Source organism: Mixophyes fleayi, chromosome 2 (genome assembly GCF_038048845.1).
Source record: "Mixophyes fleayi isolate aMixFle1 chromosome 2, aMixFle1.hap1, whole genome shotgun sequence".
Taxonomy (NCBI): Eukaryota; Metazoa; Chordata; class Amphibia; order Anura; family Limnodynastidae; genus Mixophyes; species Mixophyes fleayi.
In genome coordinates, this window is record NC_134403.1 from 153,210,995 (window position 1) to 153,228,901 (window position 17,907).

The window sequence follows — 17,907 nt, forward strand, 5'->3', positions numbered from 1 at the left end:
TAAAAGAAAATAAAAATGCAAATAAAGGCTTTTAAAAAAACGTCCTCTGCAGGATGTAGGGAACAGTTTGGAGTGAAGAAAATGGCGCACCACTGACCATGATCATTGTACAGTTGGAACTTGGTTTCCGTTATTGACACCCATGATTGTCAAAACCAGCCTACGCATTAAACAGAGACTCGTAGAAGCAACATTTTTCCCATACAAATCTACATACACATCAAAGACATTTTGTAGGAAAAGGAAAAAAATAAGGAGGGATCTGGCTAAAAAGAAAGGTTGTCAAAAAAAAAGTGACAGTAGGGAAGAGTATTGCACTATGCTTACATTGTCCAAAAAAACATTAGGGAGCACTTTTTATAAGTAAATAAAATAACTATTATCTCATTGTAACTCATATTGTTATTGACTATCTTGAATAACTATAACACTTGATATAATTATATTGTCAAGAGGAGAAAGAGTAATCAAGCAATTTACCATAAAACATTAAAAAAGCATACAGGTCTATCATGTGTAACTTTTAAAAAAAATCAAAAGGGCCTATTTATTAGCGTTCACAGAATTTCTCTGTTAATTATCACCGCATTTTATGCCGTTAGACAGCATCCAATAAGAGGCTGTCCCGGTGCAGAGAGCCTAATAATGAGAGAGACTACACTTCCAGGTTCTCATCCGGCATATTCATTGCTCATGCGTGACCATCAATCAGTGCATGCGCACAGAAAGATTAGTAACAGGAAGGAGGTGGGGAGCATGCCCTCTGCTGGGGAGGAATCCAAACACCAAGACCTGCTAACCCCATCCTCAGATAGCGTTAGCAATCACAGACAATTTCCAAAAAGTTAAGCTTTTTAGAGCTTGATAAATAACTTCACATTGAACTGCCCATTGTAAATCATGAGGACTACGACATTGTGCGTTAGTTCGCATAACGCAGGAATAACGGTGATATCTCCTGCGTTACTCAGTTGTTAAATAGCACCGTTACTTAGATTTGCCTTAACCATGCACAATTTAAAGCAATAAAACTGTTGATAAATAGGCCACTAATTGTATGGATCAGGTGGAAGACAAAACAAAATCCCTAGCAGAGCCGTAACTTAGAATTCTAGTGCCCTGGGCGAGAAAGACAAATGCCGCCCCCCTAGCCCTCAATTTTATCCAAATTAACCTAAAATATTCCTAAATTGCTCCCCCCTTCAGCGTTGTGCCCTGGGAGGTCGACCCTGTCGCACAGCCCTAGTTACGGCCCTGCCCTAATGTGACAGTTGCCAATTTAGTTATAGAGGAGTGAAAAAATGGCAATTAAATAAATTCCATGGATTAATCACAATATAATTTTCTTTATTAATTAAGTTTTGTATCACCACCTTGTACAGTAAAGTATTTCACACATTCATTGCCCTTACAGTAAAGAACCCCTTCCTATGTTAATGGTAAAAATAGTTGAATTCTTCTGCAGTAGATTACACATTTTCTTCTAAGTCCTCCTTGGTACCAAAAGTTTATTAGACAAAAATGTACTCCTATTTGCTGCAGTATATTTCCTTTCTTTATTGCTCAAGATGAATTAAAGAAAAATAGCCTGTATACAGTATTGAATATCTACCATGCCAATGGATTATAGTCTACAAACTATAGAAAATTAAAATAAAATCTAGGTCAAAATCGCAATCTGTCTTCTGTCAGACTGAAGGCCTTCTAGGCCACTGATAATTTATTTGCTTTATCTGCTCATGTTTACTCTAAAAAAGCAGATATTTGACATTGCTGTAGGGGTAAATTACAATGGTTATACTTTGTATACTGTAATGGAATTGTTTGTACTCCCTGGCAGTGGAGAGGACTGGTAGCTTGTTGTGTGCCTAGGTAATTACTGACCTCTGTGTCTGTTGAACTCTAGAAGCTGAAAAATATGTGTACAGAATTGTGTTGGAGATATGTCCCTTTGCTTTTATCATAAAAGATTTATAGTGAAGGCTTAAAGAGAAACATAAACATAAAAACATTGCGGTCTATTTCAGCACTGTTTGTTTTTAGACCAGATACCACCGCCAGCAATTTACTAGACAATGACTGCAGCGCTCCAGTAGCCATCTCTTTTATAGTTTGGAATACTTGATGATATGAATGGATCACATATATGTAGCATACTTGTGTACTTTAGAAAAATATTTTCAGGGAGATTTTGCAAAGGAGCAAAGGAGGCGTGTAATGCTCCGCCCAATGGGCCTGTCCTGCCCCATCCATGAGGCGTATCTAGTGCCATCCATGGGAGTGTTCATCACCACCAGTAAGTACCTATAGTACTGTGCACAGCATGCTAGAAGGGGTCTGTGTATGGGTGGCACGCAGCCAGAGCCTCTAGTGTAGCAAGGCTGAAGGAAAGCTTATTCTTATTTTGCTGTAAAAGTTATGGCAACGCTGGAGCTAACCAAGTAGCCCAGCAGCAGTAAAATTACTGTATCACTGTTTGATAAATAATAAGGTCTCCCATGCAAAAGCATGGGAGCGCAATTGCTTGTGATACCAGAGTGAATAAATAGCGCAAAGCAAAATAAAAAGCACTATTGCTGCAATAAACGTTCTATTATATCAATGGAACTTGATAAATTGACCCCAAAATCTTCAACTATCAAAAATCTCTCTATCAAACTTTAACAATTACATTCTGGACTTCTAATAAATTAATTAAAAAATAAATAAAATATATAAAACAACATTGAAACTTGATTTAATTGTAAAACAAGCCTTGTGCTGTCTTATTTAAGTCGCAGGGATGCTCATTCTTCTTGCTGTTCCCCGGTATATACACATACTGGTAGTGTGCCTGTGCTAGCCTAAGTCTCATGTGCAGTAGCACAGCAGCATAGCGGTATCCAGGAGGTACTATCATTGCAGAGAGAGACCGGTGAGTGACAGGGAGGGATCATGTGATCCCTCCAGACATGCGCTGTCCAGCTCTGCTCTTCGGAGCAGAGCTGACAGCACTGGAATTTTTCATTCATGATAATGTACGCCAGCTTCAGCTGGCGTACATTAACATGACAAGTTTCCGAAAAAAATGTTTTTTCGGAACTTGTTAGATAGCGGCCAGGAGCAGTCACCATACTGTTGAATGGTGACTGGTCCCAAAAACAAAGAGGAGTGCAAAGCAGCAGATATCCACAATATCTGCTGCGATGCACCTTTATTAAATATGCGGAGGACACAGCGGGACCTGATTTCCACGGTAAGTGCACGATAGTGCACTATCATTACTTATTAAATATGCCCCTTAGTTTTGTGTTTCTCATTTCCCATTGTGTACGTGAGAACGACCTCTGAATGCGGCATTTTTCACAGCAAAGAAAATGCAGCTGTCTGATGCTCTTGAAGTGAAACACAGGATTTCCCTTAACACATGAGAACGCTGGTTGCTAGCGGCATGGTTGCAACTCAAGTGCTCTTGTTTCACAGGCAAAGAACAATTTCCACTTAGTTGTGTGTGTGACTTTTGGAGCTTTTGGTCAGCTTAGGAATGCCACATTGCTTTTGCTGAAATGTTACATTTTAAAGCGCCTCTGTGTCATAACCTTCGTTAAATGTACCTATTATTTCTTCACTAGTTGCAATAGCAAATTTTTCTCTGAACATCCATTGGGAGCAAATTGTGTAATTGCTTTCCTGTTTATTCAATTATTCTGACTGTATATAGTGCTGTGCAACATACTGTAGATGCAGTAATTAGTTATGACAGGGCACATATGATGTAAATAGTGTTGCTAATGTCTGCGATTACAGCATATTGTGACCAAAGGCAATGTTTTAAGATCTATTTAAGTTAACCAAAGGGGTTAACATATTTCATAACATAAATATGACTTGCAGGACCTATCAAATGTAAATGCGTGGCCAACGCATCCATTGAAGTTTCAAACAAAGCTCCTGAAGGTCACACTTTCCCAGAGTGCTGGTTGTCTTCCAGCTATCATGCTTTAATCATGTTGTCTTGTGCTTTGGCTTCACCTGCTGCAGATGTCACATTTGATGAATGGTCAGTCTGAAAGCTAATACTGCTGTCAAGTGTGTTATGGTTAAGTACATCACATAATTACTTGGTGTTAAAACATGCATTCCTTAAGGATTTGGTTTGATCTGCTTGTACTACAATGTTGTATTGTTTGATTTCTGTCATGTAGATGAGACAGTTCATTGATCTCACATGAAGACAAACAAATGAAAATAGTTACTGAAGAGGACATAAATATGTATAGATAATCCAATCAGTTGTTTTGGAAGTGTATCTTTGCCATAAATCATGTTTTGAGATTTTTTTCTCATTGGGAACAGGGGGGATAATTTTTGTGTATAAAAAATAGATGAAGTAATCTGTGCATGTTAAGAATCAAAAGAATCAAAAACATAACTAGTGGATTATGTTACGAAATTCTGTTTTAAATACAGTTAGACCACACAATGACATTGCTAAAAAAAAACAAAAAAACCCATAAAGGGACAGATTCAATTCTAAATAAAAATGCTATGTAGTTTCCTGGAACTGCTGCGAGACACTATGCGGCGATTTATTTTAGTGCAAGTAACGTTCACTTTTGCTCGCGCCCCATAAAGATGCGAGCAAAAGTGAGTGGTACTTTTTGCTGTATAAGCGCTGAAAAACTGCAAGGACCATTGCGGCTAATTGAATCTGCCCCTAAAAGTGTTTTCTTTGCATCTAATCTATATCGTTCTGCTGCTATTTCACTGGGTACTTGGTAATTATACAGGCACCATTTGACTCATCATTTGATTCTGCCTCCATGCCATTTTTGTTACCATTTCTGTGCTAACTGGTCCCAGTTCTGTCTCCTGCTCATGCAATCAGTATCCCTACCACCCACCCTGATCATCCCACAGACAGAGCCTGTCAGCCCTCATATATTTCTCTGTCTCCACCACCTGTCAATGCAGCATGTTTTTTAACGGAAGGTAATGGTAGGGATTCCCTAGTGTGACAGGTGGGTGGAGACAAGTGGCACCCCTATAATTAACAAGTACCGTTCACTGTAGTGGTGCATATGTAGTGTGTGTATGTGTAAGCCTTTGGTGCAAATTTGTTTTTGATAAATACAAATTCTACCGGAAAGATACTACTGGCATAAAATATAGGATTGACCCTGTGCAGAGCAGAAAAAGCAAACTCAAAATTTTAGATAATGGAGGGCTAACCAATAAATTTTACTTTCTTTAATTACAGATGTGTGGAGTACATCAATCTACAAATATATGTGTGTATGGAGAAATCATAATGACTTGGAGTGAACAATTTGTAAAATGTTCACTTTGTGGTAGGATGTGGTGGCTAGTGTACACAACCGCCTGATGACTAATATTAATATCTGCTGAGCAGGATCATTTTCTACAAATTAATTTGATTTGATATATTGTGATTGGCAGCAGTTGCCAAAAAATACTACAGATTCTGCTGTATATATCCAATTCATTTCTCAATGTATCTGCCAATATATTGACTTCTGGCAAAGTGATTACTTTTTGCCTACTTTTTTTTCACCTAAATTGGTATATTGCGATTTATTTTACAATACATTGGTTATGTTTTAAACTCTTGAAATCCATAATTACCACATTTACAACTGAACAGACACTTCATATTATATACCATAGAATAGCAAAGCTGGAAAACGTACTATTAGATCAGGGTCAGATGCTACATTCTAAGACACTTCTATGTGCTCTCTTTCTTGGAAAATATTTTAATGTTATAAATTATAGGGTTATAATTGCAGAAGTTGATGGTTTCAGCAGACATTGCTGAAATTGATAATTGCAGCTCGACAATTCAAAGTGAATAATAAAAATGAAATGAGTAGGTGTTTCCATTCAGTAATATAGTACAAGAAGACTATTAAGAGCACAGTGCATTCCTTATAAAGTAACTTATGGTTCCTCTACTAGTTTCCCCACAACCAGCACTTAATATGAATCGTACACTACAATGCTGACAAGTAGATTGTTTTCCCTCTTGAAAAGACTACTCTGGAAGGTTGTCTTATATTTAGTATAGTATATTTCATTACAAAGATTAACATAGATACAGTATAGCAGAAACTCAGTTATAATTACAAAGTTTTATAATTGATGCTATGGTGTTCAGTGAATCAAATATTTAAGTATTGGGAGAAAAATACATATATTATTTTAAGTGTATACTTTATCTTTCAGAGAGAGAAGAAGGGTGGACTTCTCAAACTGCTGGCTGGAGCCTCTGCAAAAAAGAAGTCTCGTTCTCCTCCATCCATCTCACCAACACATGATCCTCAAGCGATGTTGGAAGGAATAATACATGGAGCTGTGGGACTTGAGTTCTCCTTGACGAACCATGGGAGAGCGGGGTCATGTCCCATTGAGAGTGAAATGCAAGGAGCAATGGGAATGCATCCATTACACAGAAAAACTGGCTCTTTAGATCTCAATTTTGCAATTCCATCCCCAGTGAGACAGCCTGCTTGTGCAATGTTAGCTGTACGCCCAGAACCCAAATCCCTGTCACGAGAAAGGTAAGATGTTCTTCATTTTTGGAAATGTCTGGAAAATATATTCAGCAACATGTTGTGTCTTTTGCTGTGGTTACAAACCTTCACCAAATACACAACTCTTCAAAATGCACTTTTACCAAACACTCACGTACATCTAGTCATAATAACACATACAAAGAACCAACACATTATATTGATGATAACCACACCAAGCTGACACACGCCTAAATTGCCTACACAGAACAGAACTTTGAGACTACAATGTACAAATGAAGCAGACAGGGCCCACCGACCACTGCTCCCCGCCCAACCCCCAATGCATTGGCTTGTACAACAGACAAATTGATATATAATTGGCTCTACTGTATAAAAATATTATACTTTACGAGATGGCATCATTGATACACTAAATTCTACTATTTTATTATTTTGCATATGATTAACGGTTATTATTGTGTGTTATATATATCTGTACAACCCAATATAAAGAATAATATGTGACATAATTATACAGATTTCAAGGCCAGCCTCATTTGCTATGTAGAAATCTAGCAGAACTGTCACACATTAGCTCTTACAGGAAAGATCCAATTGTTACTCATCATGTATGTTTATGTATATTTATAACATGTATATTATATATACTTATGTATGCGTGTGTGTATGTATATATATATATATATATATATATATATATATATATATATATGTAACCCCCTGTCACTGTGTGTAGTGTGGGGTGCAAAGGTTACACAGTGCACCCCCTTCTCAAGCCCTGGGTAGCTGATGGGCATGGGTGTAAATGACCAGGGACATGCAGCAGCAGGGACGCAGGGGAGGACAGCCGCCATCAGGTATAGCGGGCCTCCTGTTGAGCCAGTGCCCCATACGCCAGTGCCCCCTGTTCCCACTTGATGGCGACCCTGATGATAGTTGATCATTATCATTTAAACCCTTTTTAAAGAATTTCTATTCAGAATATTCACAATTTGGTAAATAGTTGTGAAAGTACTTGGTATCATATTAGAAATTCACACCTGGTGACTCTGAAAGTGCTGGTACATAAAGGCAAAGGAGTTTGATATCCATTTTTTCAAAATACTTTGTAGAATGTAAATGTCTTAGCAAGTTTATGTTGCTTTACGGTGCTTTACAATTTGTCTGAAAGGGACTAATAAAAAAGATCTACCTATATGGATTAAGGGCCTGATTCATTAAGGATCTTAACTTGAGAAACTTCTTATTTCAGTCTCCTGGAGAAAAACCATGTTACAATGCAAGGGGTGCAAATTAGTATTCTGTTTATCACATAAGTTAAATACTGACTGTTTTTTCATGTAGCACACAAATACTTGATAGCTTATTTGTACACTGAAATTTAAAGTTGATATTTGTGTGCTACATGAAAAAACAGTCAGTATTTAACTTATGTGCAAAACAGAATACTAATTTGCACCCCTTGCATTGTAACACGGTTTTGTCCAGGAGACTGAAATAAGAAGTTTCTCAAGTTAAGATCCTTAAGGAATCAGGCCCTAAATCACTATCACCACCTATTGACCACATATGGCATTTGCAGATGTGTGTGCATATATATTAATTGTTATTATTAGTGTTTATTTATATAGCACCACTACATTATGCATTACAGAGTTTTGCCAACAACTGCCGGAGGGGGGGTGTGGGTAGTGGTAATTGAATCATCGTGGCCATACATTGCACTGCAGAGGGGCAGGGCCTTGATGACGCAAATCGCTTCCTTAAGCACTGCATCCATCTCAGAGAGTAGGTAACTATGGTCTATGTGTTTTACATGTATGTAAGTATGTATCCCGAAGGTCAGTAAGGTGTAATTAGGATAAACAAAATAACTATTCAGAGAGGGAAGTATTGTATCCACTGTCAGTTGAGACAAATAATTGAATACATAGATTTACAGTTAGTGATAGTATTTTAACTCCTTGATCTGTGACTAGTAATTTTGGCTCTGTGGGAAAGACACACAGACAGACACATATAGACAAGTGTAGGAGGTTGATTCTATATTATACTATACAGTGTTCTCCCCAGAAAATGTTACCAGCCGGGTGGCATTAAGAAGTAGCCGGATGGGGGCAGTTGCAATACTATTGAAAAATTTTGGAGGTTATTGCCCAAACTTGCAAGGACTGGTCAGACTGGTGGCCAGGGGTCTGTAGTGCTCACATAGTGCCTGTTCTAGTAGGAGAAAAAATGCTCTATTCTATTATAATAGGACTCTGTTGGGCTCCAAGAGCCGAGAGACAAGTAAAAACAGCCGGGTGCAGCACCCGGGAAATAGGTGCTGGGGAGAACTCTGCTATAGAGCTGTGTGCTCAACTACTAGTGGTCACTGCAGACAGTGGGTACAACACTACTCTGAATTGTTTTTCTGTTTTATCCTAATTATACCTAACTTTTAGTTCTAGTTGGCATTAGGAAAACCCCTGACCTCTAAAACATTTGAAATAACTGACGTATCTGTCTGTGTGTCAATTGTGTGTGACATGGGAAGTGTAGGGTGTCTGTGTGTGTGTAAGTATATGTGTGTGTATATATATATATATATATATATATATATATATATATTATAGAGCGCGCTCACCATATTCCACAGTGTTTGTTCAATCAATTTCCTTTATATACAAAGTTGACGTTTTGGACTACCTTTGGGACCATTGTCATAACAAAAAAAATCTGCTATAAGTGAATACGATGTTTCCATTATTTTATACAAGGTTACCATTATTTTAGGTTTATTTGTAACTAAGCATGAATATTAATAGACGGTTTTGGTACTTTATGTAAAAACTTGTGAGAACTGTATGTTGGTGTAGATATTCATAATATATAACAAGGCATTTTAAATACATTTGAAAAAAAGAACTTCATAAGAAATGTGTAGAACTGTTTTTGAGTTCAAATTAGTACGTTAAAATGTAATTTAGGCCATTGGAATGCTGGCCATTGATTTGATTTTATGCTGTCAATGAGTAGTGATTACGCTCTTAATTCATTCGGAGAGATATTGCCAAGTCTTAAAATCATCTAAGCAGATTTATATTTACTGCTTTCTCTCTATACATTCATAGCACGTTCACACTTTCTAGCTAAACTAATAAACTCATCTACAGCACACAATGATTTTCTTAAACTCATTTTACCTTTTTCCACCACAAGCTGAGATCTTGGAAAAAGGGGCTTGTGGATGTGTCTAGGATTGCTCCCGCAGTCCTGGTTTTATTATAAATAGAAATACTCTTAAATTAACATAAGTTCATGGTAACATGCAATACAACTGCTACGATCTTTAATTCAAGTTATTTACAACAAACAGGAGGACATAATTGGTATTTTTAAGATGTGCTTTGAAAAATGTATAAACTTTCCTGAATTGTCTGTTGTTGAGTATGTGTCCAATAAAATTGCCCACCCACATGCCTAAAGTAAATAAACAAAATGTATATGAATATGACAAGCCCCCAATGTCACAAGGTTACACCCCTTCTGCACGGACATATTGCAGTGTTGGGAGGTATGCATTTGTTTGTGTGGGGAAAAGCTTTTTATGAGTCTCTGTGTCATGATCTGAGGAGTGGAAAGGATTCAAGGAGAGCGTTATATCGTAAAAGGAGCAGGGTCTCCCTGCAGAACAGAGAAGGGATGTCAACCTGCAGTAAAACTGATATTGGAGGATTGTAGTTTCAAATGCATCTCTATAGAAAGCTAGTTTCTTACCTCCAACTTGTTAGCTTCTGTAGTGTGATAACTGCCACATCTTTTTTATCATATAATCTGTATTGAAATTTCTATTGACCTTTTCTATTTAACAAATGGAATAATGGGAAAATGGGTCTGGCAACATTAATAGATAAGACATATGTTTTAGCAAATAATTGTCTTTTAAAATGTTGTTTTAGAAAAACACATTTAGAAAACAAATGTACATTGTAAGTATTTTTATAGCCATGTTTTTAAACAACTGTTGTTTCAACCTGTTTTGTGGTTCAAGAATAAGGCAAGAATCAATTATTAGCACAATATTGCAAATGTTCCATATTTACTTATTTCTAGAAATAGGTTTTTGAATGTGTAGGTGAATGAAGATTGTAAATACAAGTGTTTGGCATAACATATATCAAAAGAGGGAAATGATATAAACACCTTCTACACGACGGCTATTTTACCAAAATAATCAAACCGATTAGATTGTTGTGATGTTTAAGCAGTTACAACATTGTGTATTACAGATATCGCGTTGTTGTGCCATACCCACCTCAGAGTGAAGCAGAAATTGAGCTGAAAGAAGGAGATATTGTGTTTGTCCACAAGAAGCGAGAAGATGGTTGGTATAAGGGAACATTACAGAGGAACGGGAGGACAGGGCTTTTCCCTGGAAGCTTTGTAGAAAGTTTCTGATGACCTCACCCAACTTTACTGAAGGGGCATCCAACATTGTCTAATAGCTTGTGTGGAAAGACATTCAGAATGGCGGACTAAGATGTCAACAGCACAAAAGAATAAGCACAAGGGAAAAAGGATGCCACTATCAATGTTTTGACTTCCAAAGATACACCTGGGCCATCAGCGTAGGATCTAAAGAAAACACTGAGTTTGATGTACTTCTTTGAGAAGTGGCTGACTGGAACATTGAATGGTATGTTGGAGTAGTGCCTTCCACGTGGAACCACAAACTGAGAAGATGTGCATTTTGACCATGTTTGCAAATTGTGATGTATACATTATAAATGAAATTATTTTAAAATGAATGTTTTATTCTACACTAACTTATTTGTATACACTGCAGTGTTCTTATTACTTGCCTATGCAGGAAGGATAAGTTATATGGATTGTCCGGTGGACATTGCACATTTAACCACACACTAGATGTAGTGGAAAACATGAAGTGACCAACAATATATTTTATCTTCAGCGATTCAGCCACAGTAATACCTGCACAAAAAAAGGCACAACTTTAAAACATCAAAAAAATTAGCAAAACGTTTAATATCGGCCTTTTATTTTATCGCTATGATGACATTTTGAATAATAGTGTTACAATGTTATGTTTACATTTTTGCTTAAATATTTTGTTTTGTGAACATCTATGGGTACTTTGAACCATTTTGCTCAGTCATCATTCAGATTGTTTAAAAATGTTTACATTTATGAAAAAAATGGGAATTTGTAGTCCAAACTGCATTGGAACACATACATAACAGACTGAAAACAAAGATAAGCACAATGCCACAATTTTAAGGAAAAGAAAATGTCAAAAGTTTAATAAGGTGCTTCAAGCTACCCAGAGAAACAATTGATAAACTTTGTGACAGGGGCTGGCGGTTCTTGATAGTTTGTGAATGGATGTAAAGTCTGCATTAAAAATCGAACATAATTCTAATTCATGCATTTATCTATTTGTGTAACAAGATGATTGTCTGGAATAGTTTTTAAAATCATATAGTAAAAACGTGCTAGTAAGAAGAACACTGCAAGTCCCTGTAAGGCAGATATTTGTGTACAGATTGTAAAGTTGTGTTGAGGTTTGGTCCGTGTCATTTGCTAGTTACGATTCTCACCTGGTATTCTTAAAATAAAATGTCTGGCTATGCAGGCCTACATCTATTTGATACCAATAAATGCAAATAACCAGTAAAAATATATAAGCCTCTAGGGACATGGCAGTGCAATAATTATAACAGCCTGATTATTATTAAATGCCAAGGTTAAACAGCAGTGTGACAATGTATGGTTAATTTAGAAGGGAAACTATTGGCCTATGTTTACACTGTCTACCACCATGCCAGAGTCATCAGTGGGGGTTGCCATGGAACTGCACGACCAATTCAATCAACCACAATCTCTTATTTCTTTGCTACAATTAAACCACTGAATATGAAACTGCCAGTTTCTTCAGATTAACTTAAATGTTACAATGTTTATTCAAAAATAATTAAATATAATATCTTACAGGCCTGAAGCTCACTTTACATAGGTGCATAAATCTTCAAATCCTTTGATAGGGCTCATAATGATAAGTATTCAAAATGTGTGTATTTAAGGTAATATCTGTACAGAATTAGTTCATTTTCTCTCAGTTTTTTTCTTTTTTAAAAATTTGGAATCACTGGGGGGATTTCAATTTCCCCCGAAGTAGCGCGGCGCTAAAGCTGTTACCATTATTACGGTAATTTTAACCTGACTTTCTGCTCGCAGCTCAGGGAGCTGCGAGCAGAAAGCTTCCTCATTTAAGAGCTCTACAATGGCCAATTAAACTTTTTTGGCGCTAGTCAGTTCTGCATAGCTGGAAATTGCCATACGCACATTGGAACTGAGCTAATACATATCGGGCCTGTGTCATTAAGGAAATTAAGGCAAAAAAAAGAGTAAATGTTCTCCGGGACAAACCATGTTACAATGCAAGGGGTGTAAATTAGTTTATTATTATGAACATAAGGAAAATAATGGCTGGTTTTTCATGTTGCACACAAATACTTGATAGCTTTATTTTTACACTGAAATTTAAAGTTGATCTAGGACATGCCCTACCCCAACTATACCCAAATTTTAAATTTACATCCCCCTCCAATGCAACATGGTTTTGCCCAGGTGCAAAGTTACTCCTTTTTTATGCTTTGCTCTCCTTAAGGACTCAGGCCCATCATGTCATATATGGTACCCGCAAAGTGTATGTAAAACTTTGTGAGATACAATCCCAGTCATGAGGACAAATTTATCAAGCTGCAATTTTCCAATGGGTTTGAAAAATGGAGATGTTGCCTATAGCAACCAATTAGATTCTAGCTACCATTTTGTAGAATGTATTTAATAAATTATAACAAGAATCTGATTGGTTGCTGTAGGCAACATCTCCACTTTTCAAACTCACCTGAAAACTGTAGCTTGACAAATGGTGTGCCCACTGAACATGGTTATACTGATATTTTAAATACTCCTCTTCAGTACATTTTTACTTATAGAGCCCAGAAGATAAGAATAGGTAGTGTGAGGTGCCATTATACAGAATAAGAAAAGTTGTATTTTACAGATGGTCAATAATGAAAAACAGGCATAAATCTTAAAAGCCTGGAACTGTCCCTGGGAATTAGAGACAGTTGATAAATATAATACTGTAGACATGTCTTTTATCACCATCTATTGTGTTCTCTTGGTTTATTATGTTCTGTACCTGTTCAAACAATGCCTCTTTTCTGTCTCCCTCCGTGATCCACTGCCAACTGCGTCAACTATTTACTGCCCATTCAGGGACATAGCATAGTGTTGCATCAACATAACATCAACACACCACACTCATTGAGCCACTCTTTGACCCCTACGAGTCAGAATGCGACCCTGTTCTTTCTTATTATAACCCATTGCTGAATATTAATCTACATACATGCATGTGTTGTCTATATTAAAATAAACCTTGCTGAAATTATATCAATTTGGAGATTATCCAGCCCTTGCCCAAATGGTATAGATTATATAGATGCACATAAAATGAAACTAAACACGCAACTAGAAAATGTGAAACTAACTTGTGAAATGTTGTGTAACATAGCGGATATCTGCAGTATTTATAATTCATACACAACATACCCATTATTGAAGGCTGAGTAAACTATGACACTACCCTGTATTTATGCACTACTGTCTACTGAAGAAGATTGTCAACAAGAGCAATGTGGTTATACCTATAGCAATTTATGTCTCCCCTGGCAACCAGGGGATACCCATCAACAAGAGCAATGTTGTTACAGCCACAACTGCTATACCTATAGAAATAAGGGAGAAATTTGTGTAGCTGTGTGTGGATGGTTGTGTTCCTCAAAATTCATTTTAAGGCATAATTTAATAATTTGTAGGTAAACATGTTTTTTTATTGTACTTATTTTTGGTCGCTAAAATATAGCCTTACTATTTTTGGCTTAACCATCATTTTTTGGTATCATTGTTTTTTTTACCAGTAAATCTACCCAATTTTTAAGATTCTATAACTAAAAATTGTTGGGATCATGCTTTGTTACCAGAAATCATGCAGAGGCAGTTGCTTTTTACCAGATCACAGAGAAGCAGGGGGTGGATACAACTGCTGTGCAGTACATAGTTATCTGTTTAGGTGGTGTGTCCCTTATCATTCAGAAGCAATAAACATCTTGACATATAATAACAATATTTACATATAGGAATATGTCTATATGACTGGTGGTTTCAGTCTTAATGGCTCAACTTTCTTTGTAATAAATATGGTACTTCAAATCATTAGTGGTTCATTTTCATAAATACATTTTTATATGTGTTGTTAAAAATCAACCTTACATGATTGGCAGACAACATTTTACTTATTCTTATATTGGTATGGAAGGTTAGTATAATACATGATAAAAGTTGATTTGAAATTGACACTTTATACTGTCATCATGATGTAACTAAGACAGCTTTATTGCACTAATGATCCCTACACCTAGCTAAGCATCTTTCACCCCTTTATACGTGGGTCAGCGAGTTCACTCTGCTGTCTGGTATGGTTGGGGTAGGACTCGGAACATTTAAGGCCAAATTCCTCTTGGAAAATGTGCAGAACATTGCACCTAAACGCGAATATTCTGAAGAACAGTTTTAGTACTTTTTACATATCTAATGTTACAATGTTTTTCAGACTTGCAATTATCACATGTGCAATAATATGATTTTAATCTGGGGTTTGGAGAACCTTCCAGTATTCTATGGATGTTGTTATACAGTACAATACACACATATCAGGCTTAACACTTATATAAAAGAGGCATTCAGACGCATCTTACACTTATGACTCCTTATGCTTAGAGAGGCAGGGGAGAGCTGGAGCAAGCAAGAGTAGGCCAAGTACTGTTAGGGTATGTTCACTTAATTGGGCCGTAATTATATATATGCCTGTTAGGAGGTGTATCTGCTGCGGGTGCCTAACCCCTAGTTTAAAGATACATGCTGATGATGATGACCATTAGCACAAACCTTGGCAATATATTAAAATAAATATAAAGAGGGGGGGCATGGCACCCCCAAAAGTGATAAATGTGTCTATGCGTGGAGGGGGAGGGGACAAAGTAAGTGTCGCAACCAGAGTATGACAGGCTAGACTGGTAACACTGTATCAGGGAATCTTGCAGCCTGGTGTCCCCTTCTTATAACAGTACACTGTCCAGTCCGCTCAGTATGGGGCTGAATTCCCCAGGTAAATTGGGTGCAAAAAAGGCAGCCTCCTACCTTCCCTTAGGAAAAAACAGCTTCTTGCTATATGAATATTACAGTGAATTATTTCTTAAACTAATAGAAATCGAAATTTAACATAGAAAATCATATGATTCAAAATATGCATTATTGTACATATTGCTGATTCAATGAGCATCATATCATAAAATTATTGCCCAAAAAACTGAACACAAAATCCTATCGTCAATCCGGAAGTATCTTTAATATTGGCATCTTGTTTGCATTCCATGCCTCTTTATAATTTCACAAAGGGGAAGTCACACTGTGAAAGAATAAAATGAACAAAAAGAATTGCAGGCTATATATTTTGGATGTTTATTATATATGTATATCAATTCATACAATATTACACTATTGTGTTTGAATAATTTTGTTTTTCATGTTTGGATCACACCATTGAGAATCTTATTGGAGAACACCTAGTCAAGAGATCAGATATAAGTTTTATTTCTTTATATATTTATAATTGATATATGGGAGATTGATAGCGCTCTAATCTTTATAGCCATAATCTGTATGCTAGCACTTGGAGAACTAAAAGTGTCAGCATACTCTTGGCTGCCAGAGCACGTTGGCACTTGTAAAAGAACAATCGTCAGCGTGCCCTGGCATCCAGACCCTGCTAAAATCTGTAATGCCGCATAAAACAAGATTCTGTAAGAAAAATAATACACACACTGTGAAAAATACTTTGATTAAATAAAAACTCCCCCAATCCCTCATTCACCAATTTATTAATTACTTGATGCCGAAAGAATCTTTCTTACAGCTTTTATTTTAAAGGGAGTAAAAAAGAAAATAACACATTGATCCCAGATGCGAATGACAATGTCAGGAGGCATGTTAACAACTACCAGTAGAGAGTGGCTTCATTGTGATTGTTCAAAGACACTTTGCTGGTTAGTCGTAGCTAGACCCCACGTGGGGTCTAGCAGCAATAAACTTCATAACACATATCAATGAGAGATGGTGACTGGTGTATCTATCAATTCGCTTAAAGCCTGATATGCTAAAGGAACATTTAGTATACTGTGCTCATTACTTAAGATCATAACTTAGCATAAACACATAATTGCATAATTCATTTCTACACAAATTTAACTTCTACTTTTTGAGCACAAAAATCTTCTCATGTCTCATTGTCATTGTCTTACTCTCTGGGAACTGGTACTCTAGGGCCTGATTCATTAAGGATCTTAACTTGAGAATCTTCTTATTTCAGTCTCCTGGTTAAAACCATGTTACAATGCAAGGGGTGCAAATTAGGATTTTGTTTTGCACAAAAGTTAAATACTGACTTCATGTAGCACACAAATACTTGATAGCTTATTTGTACACTGAATTTTAAAGTTGATATTTGTGTGCTACATGAAAAAAACAGTCAGTATTTAACTTATGTGCAAAACAGAATACTAATTTGCACCCCTTGCATTGTAACATAGTTTTGTCCAGGAGATTGAAATAAGAAGTTTCTCAAGTTAAGATCCTTAATGAATCAGGCCCATAGTCACTAATAACTGCCTTGGTCACAGAACTTATCTCTGATTTCTGAGCCACTGCCTGTATGGTCTGTGACTTTGTGTCGTTACATTAATGAATATCACTGAGAACCAATCCAAATGGAATTACACCGTCCCTAAGGCTTTGCATCATGGCTGTAGCCAGGAATAAAGGGGCAGGATAGCAACATTTTGAAGGGGACTCATCCATTCTCCACCTCCTCACACTGCACTGCTCTGTGGGATGAGGTGAGTTGTCACCAGAGAATAGGATAGCAGCGTATGGGTGCTTTGTGCGGCTGCATTTATAATCCTAAGGAACACTGCACTTAATGCAGTTTCACAGCACATATTAGCTGGCACGAGCCCTGAGTTCCTGCCGCATGGGTTGCTACAGCTCTTGTTATTCCTCTGCTTAGTGGGTCTGCTCTAACCAGTTGGAGTGAATGTACATGTGCTCTACACAGATCTGCTTGGCTCACATGTAATATGTGTGCAAGGGGCTTGGTGCATCCACCTGTAGTCTGTCATCGATGTGTGCATTATGGAAACAGGGGGCTAACATCAACAAGAGGGAGGGGTCACAAACCCTGGTG

General features: G+C 37.0%; 2 protein-coding genes across 4 annotated transcripts in view; both read left to right on the forward strand.

Annotated features, from left to right (window-relative positions):
• Window positions 1–11,326, forward strand: part of SH3RF3 (SH3 domain containing ring finger 3) — a 358,548-nt gene extending 347,222 nt beyond the window's left edge. For all 3 annotated transcript variants that reach the window (XM_075200284.1, XM_075200285.1, XM_075200286.1), the window contains 2 exons: window positions 6,226–6,560; window positions 10,808–11,326. In XM_075200284.1, coding sequence (XP_075056385.1) covers window positions 6,226–6,560; window positions 10,808–10,976 — 504 coding nt within the window. In that variant the 3' untranslated portion in view covers window positions 10,977–11,326. The remainder of the gene's footprint in view (window positions 1–6,225; window positions 6,561–10,807) is intronic.
• LOC142141621 (uncharacterized) overlaps window positions 1–17,907 on the forward strand; it is a 939,875-nt gene that overhangs the window by 171,188 nt on the left and 750,780 nt on the right. The gene's annotated exons all lie outside the window — the stretch shown is intronic.